This window comes from Arachis hypogaea, chromosome 6 (genome assembly GCF_003086295.3).
Source record: "Arachis hypogaea cultivar Tifrunner chromosome 6, arahy.Tifrunner.gnm2.J5K5, whole genome shotgun sequence".
In the NCBI taxonomy this organism is placed as follows: Eukaryota; Viridiplantae; Streptophyta; class Magnoliopsida; order Fabales; family Fabaceae; genus Arachis; species Arachis hypogaea.
This window is the reverse complement of record NC_092041.1, coordinates 916968-923554: the sequence shown is the minus strand read 5'-3', so window position 1 is coordinate 923554 and position 6587 is coordinate 916968. Positions and strand designations below refer to the sequence as shown.

The following is a 6587-nucleotide window of genomic DNA, read 5'->3' as shown; positions in this document are numbered from 1 at the left end:
TGTATTTTGTTAAAATTCTAATTTTTTAAGATTTAAAATAAGAATAAATGGATAAATTCGTTCTTTCACAAAAGATGATTCGTCTTTTAAATTAGTTTTAAAATATTTTTTAATTAAATTCGTCTTTTAAAGATTTTAAATTAATCGCATTAGTCTTTCTATTATTTTTTTTATTGATGGTATTAAAATTTGTTAATATAACACGTAAAGTAATACTACAACACACACACATAGGAGTCTTAATTGACTATTAGCATGATAAATTTATGAAATTAGATCATATAAAAATCTAATTGAGGAGAGAATTTGAGATATTGGAATCTCTCAATTTGAAATTGATTTGATTTAATTTCATAAACTTATTATGTTAACCACTAATTATAACTATTAGGTCTGTGTTGAGTATTACTTAATGTGTCACATCAATAAATTTTTAATGAAACTAATAAAAAACTAAAATAACTAACTTAAAATATTTAAAGAATGATTTTGATTAAATTTTTTTAAAAAATTAGTTTAAAAAATAATTAATTTTTCATAGACTAATTTAAATATTTACTTTTTAAAATAATTATTTACTCTTAATTCTATATAGCTATTTAATTGTATAATTCTGATTATGTAAACTTTTAGGCTACTAAAGTCATAATTTTAAGTTCCTAACAATTCGAAATTATAGATCTAAGTTTGTAATGTTGGTATCTAAAATAAGTTTAGAAAGACAAATAAATATACTAATGGTTTAGCTTGATGTGATAATAATTATTTGTCTTTTGGTTGTTATATTTTTAACTCTTTACTTATTAGTATATTTTGTTTTTCTTTCTTACTAAATAAGATGACCGTTATTTGTTTTAGAATGATATATTTGTAGCTTTTTTTTATTTTGTCCTGTTATTTTTAAAAAAATTAAAATATTTATAAATTAAAGATAATAGTAGTATAAAATACAAAAATTAATATTTTATTTTTTGCACAATGTTACACCAAGCATTGCTGGCGACCTTATACTTTCAACTTTTATGCCTTTTTTAGATGTTTCAACTTTCAACTTTCAATGGGATCCTAACTTTGTACTTTAAAAAGAAAAAGAAAATTTCACCATAGTGCTATTATTAATTATTATTACTGTTACTAACAAAAAGAGTGTTTAATAATAGTGTAAAAAAAAATATTTATGATGAGAAATGTAAGTTTCATAATATCTTTTTTTTATATCTATTTTGTATTTAAATTAATATAAATTAATTTTTTAATTTAATTAAAAATATTCACCTTCTTAAATTGTTTAAAAAAATCCTACATATATTATTTAAATGCTCGTCTAAAGCATACGAGTTCATTGACCAGTTATTTATAATTATTTTTTATTTTTACTATATTAAAATTAAAGTCATAAAAAACAATAAAAAGGAGCACCAAAAAGGAAACCTTAAAATTGAAATGAATAAAAAAAAAAGCTTAAAACTCTTACCAAAGAAACTTGAAAAAGAAAAAAGAAAATGAAAATCCACATTTCTTCTTCTCTAACCAATCAAGAGCAAAACACCGTTACTCTCTAGAACCTCCTTCCCTCCATGTAGAAAATTTCCCAATCTCTCTTTCAATCCCTCAAATGGGTGCCCTCAAAAACCATCAAAACCCCACCTTTCTCTTCTTCCTCTCACTTCCAATTCTCCTCCTCCTCCTTCAAATTCCGACACAAACCTCCTCTTCAGACACCACAACCTTAATCTACAAAGGCTGCGCCGATCAAAAGCTTCAAGACCCATCCGGCGCCGCCTCTCAGAACCTGAAAACTCTCCTGAACGCACTCGTCACACAGTCCTCGCAGAAGAACTTCGCCGCCACGACCTCCGGCGACGGCGGAAACTCTGCCGTCGCCGGAGCCTACCAATGCAGAGGCGACCTAACAAACTCCGACTGCTACGACTGCGTGAGCAAGATCCCAAACATGCTCGGAAAACTCTGCGGCGGTGACGTGGCGGCGGCGAGGATCCAGCTGAGCGGGTGTTACCTGAGGTACGAGGTTGTTGGGTTCAAGGAGGTGCCGAAGACGCAGCTTCTTTACAAGGTTTGCGGTTCAAAGAAAATGAAGAACGGTGGTGATGTGGTTGGGTTTGAAGGGAAGAGAGACTCGGCGTTTCAGATGGTGGAGAATGGTGTGAAGGGTAATAATGGTAATTTGTTCTACACTGGGAGTTACGAGTCTCTTTATGTGTTGGGTCAGTGCGAGGGTAATATGGGAAATGACGATTGTGGTGATTGTATTGCGAGTGCTGAGGAACAGGTTAAGGTTCAGTGTGGTGACTCTATTTCTGCTCAGGTTTATTTGCAGGGTTGTTATCTTAGTTATAGTTTTTACCCTAATGGAGTTCCTGGCACCATTTCTTCTTCTTCTTCTTCGCCAGGTGATTAACTAATTAATAATAGTGTTGTTATGATTATCAATGCTATGTTGATCGTGTGAATTTTGAAGTAGTGGTATATAAGGTGTAAACTCAGCTGCAGTCGATTTTTTCGCAGAGTTAGTAATTGAGAACCATTAGATAATTTGAGTGATTTAATTAAATTTTCATCTAATGACTCTTCTATCATTTTCAGGTGAAGTCAACTATTTTCCACCGCTAATTAAGTTACGTTGCTTGTGTCATTGATTTTAAATGTTTGGGCCAAAAGCCGTTGGAGTGTTTGAGTGGGGTTGGGGAAGATATTGGTTTCATCTGGGTTTGATTTGTCATTTTCCGTTTTAATGTTTTTTCCCTTATTTTTTAATTATTATATGTTTGATTATTTAATTATTTTATTTAAAAACTAATGGCAGAATTTTAATATTTATCATTAAAAAATTAACAATCGATCAGTAACAGTATCTCAAAATTTATGTATAAAATTTTTGTTGAAGGATTATTAATTTTTATTATTTTTTCATGATGATGATGATGATTTCTTTTTTAGGGTTAATAATAACAATAATATAACATTATAAGCATGGTTGAGTTGTTAATAGAAGATTATATTTTTGTGTTTGATTGGAATAGGGAGCGGGAGGCACCAACACACAGAAAGAACAGTGGCTCTTGCAGTGGGAGGGTTGGCAGCATTGGGATTCTTGATTGTTTGCTTATTATTCCTCAAATCTGCCTTAAAGAAAAAGAGTGGAAAGCGTGGGGGCTACTGATTTGGGTATATATATACCTTATATTAGATCTAGTTATTTTAATCTTTGACATCTTAGGTGAATATACCTTGTATCTGTGTATAGTTCTCTGATCAAAGGAATTGGTATTCTCACTTATTCTTACAGTGATTTGTTTTATTGTTCATAATTTAATCGAGATTGGTTAATGTGAATCTGCATGCATTAGTGTGAAGGGACAAAGTAATAAAGTAGCGTGGGACAAAATGTTTATTGGGCGGTGTATGATGGATGGATGGGATATGTTCAAAATTTAGCTACGGGATGAGCAACTTTATCAAGCTCTAGGATTCATTTATAAATAAAATTTACTGATTTGGATCTTCAATTGAATTTTACAATTTAACAAATAAACTCTACAAAAAAAAAATAAAAATTAAATAGTCATTTTCACATTCTAAATATTTTAGTTTTGACAAAACGGATCTTAATCGTTTCTTTAACAAAATAAGTTTTAAATATATGTTCCCTTTGTTAAAATGATTCTAATACTGAATTAATAACTTTTTATCGATTTATGAAAATATAAAAAGATAAAAAAATACTAAATAATGTGAATAGTGGAGTAAAAAAATTAAATTATAAATTATATTATTAATTATTTTTAATTTTTAATTTTGAAATTTAAAAAATAAGAATTTGCAATTAAATCAAATCATGATTAGTACAGTTACTCTTAATATTACACTAATTTTTCATTCTCTATTTAGAATCTTTGTTCCGTAAAGTCACTCCGGCGCTGTTGTACTTTCCCGCTATTCAATCCGACACTGCCCAACCTTCCGCCGACGCCGCCAACCTCTCCTCGTCCCGCTTGCGCTCCGTAACAACGTGAGATCGCACCACAGCAACCCCGTGTATCCTCCTTTTCGCTATCCACTTGCCGCCGGCCATGCAGGCCCCATCACAGCCTCATCATGCGCAGTAGTGTCATCGACATCCAGCACCATACATTACCACATTTTTATACGTGCATCACCCTCACATACACGTAATGGAGTCTGATTTGGTTGTACCGCTTTGCGATACTCCGTCGTCATTTACCAACGACAATTCTTCTCATTCAACTGACAACCTTCTCAACCTTTGTGATGTGGAAGATGAACAATCTAACAAAGTAAGCAATGAAAGTTCATGCATTGATCACGGATGTTTATTTTCATATAAATGAGATGGTTATTCTTGGAGTAAGTAGAGTATTTTATTTTATTTCATCTGTTTAATTAGGAGCAAGATAATAATTCTCAATTCATCCAAATTTGTTATGGTAGTAAATGATAATATACATACGTGTATGAAGATTTTAGATGTGTTTGTTGAAACCAATCATCTCAGATATATTTTACTTCGATTAAAATTAATTACATTTTTTATTTTACAATGGTGAGTTTTAATTTCATAATTAGACTTATTTATCTCATTTAAGTTTTCATGAAAAATTTAATTGTTTATATCTATTACGTGCTTGATTATGCAAAATTGGGAGTCACAACAATTACTATGAAAGGATAAAAAAGATAATTATTTTTTATTAATTAAGACCACTATTTCTTTTTCAATTAGAAAAATATCTTAATTTTATTGAAACATGTAGGAGTCCTATTAGGCAAAGGTTTTAGGATGATTATTTTATTGTTGGAGTCTTTAATACAACTGGAGGTCTCTTGTTTTGTGTTTGTTTGATTTTTTTGTTGTTGAGTGGACGTTTATATGGTTGATATTTAGTTTATGGTACGGTATTTAATTTAGTTTGTTTTGTTGGCTTTGTGCATTTCTATTCCATTGTAGGCAGTGAAAGTTTTGGACGTTATTGAGTTTGGAAGTGATGACACGGATCTTGGTCCTGAGGTTCGGATTGTAGTTTATTATTATTTTTTCATGCATCGGATGTTGGATTCGACGATTAATTGTCTTTGTCATCGAGTGATGTTTGTTTTGAATTGATACGCAATTATCGGATCACAGTTGTCTCGGTGAAGACAAAATACCAAGAGTTGGGATGCGTTTTGAATATTTGCAACTGGTGCAGGAATTTTATGCGAGTCACGCAAAGAAAGTCAGTTTCGTAAGTAAAATATGGACCACAGGGTAACACCTGGTTCAAGTGTTGCACCCGTGCTTGCTATTAGAGGATTCCCAGCAATAAATCTACCTGCAGGGAAGGGTATTCGGTTTAGAATAAACTTTGGTAGTTTAAAAGTATCTAAATCAAAGTTAATTGAGATTGCATATAGATTTGAATAAGCAACTAAAGTCAGAAAGTCCCCTCCAGTTTAACTTGCTAGAATAAGACAATTAACTGTTGAAGTTCTTCAATACTTTGTCATACATATTGTCAATTGCCTCATGAACTATAATACAACTAGATCTTTCACTTTAGCAACTTCCATACATTTTTTTCCAACTAGTTAACTCAAATTCTAAGCAAAAACCTATAATTTTGTTACTTAGCCCAACTAATGAGGTTCTCAACCATTATCTTTTAAGTTTGTCCTTTGTACTTCGTTTTTAAATATTAAGATGGCTGGATTTTATAGGCCTTTACAGGTTTTTACTCTTATATCATATTGGTTTAAGGTTATTTATGGGCCAATGAATTAATACAAAAAACAGAAGTAACAGATACATTGTGCTAAAATAATGAGCGTGTTAGAAGTTGTGGTCAACCAATAATAGGCCGAATGTTCATTTTACTAGATATACAGATGGTTATTATCATTCTTAAGTAGATGTTTATTTGATTAGATTAGATTTAAGTATATACAATTAAAATATGACGGATTTTCAATTCATTAGGTATACGGATGATTATTTTTATTCTTAAGTGGATGTTTATTTAAGTGGATTGAATCTTACTCAAAATTTCTTGATTTTGCAACACATAATCACACAAATTCAAAAAAGAAATAGCTCAAATTTTACTTGATTGTATATTGTTTTCTCAAATTACCAGTCAATCAAACAAGTCTCTTAAATTTTCCAACGCCAACCACCTTCGTCCCTGTCCATTCTACCAACTAAGAAAATTATGACTAGCAAGTTTCTGACTTTATTGAAGACGCATGATGCTATTAAGATGACATCAATTAAATTATCACACCACATAAAAATAAAGATATATACAGATCAGAAAGTTAATAAGATACAATATCTCATCAGTCCACCAAGGACACATATTAGAGTCAGGGAAAAAGCAATTGATACATGATCATGTCTTTTGTTTAGAAAAATAAGCTCCTGCCATAGCAATGAAATTTTAAACCATAAATAAATATCCATGTAATACAGTCTCCTTCTACTAAGGCATTGGCAGCAAATACAGCTATTAGCACTAAGGCAAAATATCTGGTTTCATTCCTTGATAGTGGACGAATTTTCATTTATTTTT

At 31.0% G+C, this 6587-nt stretch overlaps 1 protein-coding gene across 2 annotated transcripts; it reads left to right on the top strand.

The window, feature by feature from the left end:
• The first annotated feature begins 1419 nt into the window (after positions 1–1419).
• LOC112695164 (plasmodesmata-located protein 1) lies at positions 1420–3354 on the top strand. 2 transcript variants are annotated; one of them, XM_025747401.3, is made up of 2 exons: positions 1420–2411; positions 3042–3354. In XM_025747401.3, the coding sequence occupies exons 1-2, from the start codon at positions 1616–1618 to the stop codon at positions 3179–3181; spliced, it is 936 nt and encodes a 311-aa protein (XP_025603186.1). In that variant the 5' UTR covers positions 1420–1615; the 3' UTR covers positions 3182–3354. The 2 variants fall into 2 exon arrangements, with proteins under 2 accessions (XP_025603186.1, XP_072052597.1); XM_072196496.1 differs by having other exon boundaries at positions 2605–3306.
• Positions 3355–6587: the final 3233 nt, after the last annotated feature.

Coding starts and splice junctions, on each gene's coding strand:
- LOC112695164 (XM_025747401.3), top strand. CDS start 1,616: ATGGGTGCCCTCAAAAACCATCAAAACCCCACCTTTCTCTTCTTCCTC. Junction 2,412..3,041: donor TTCTTCTTCTTCTTCGCCAG/GTGATTAACTAA, acceptor TGATTGGAATAG/GGAGCGGGAGGCACCAACAC.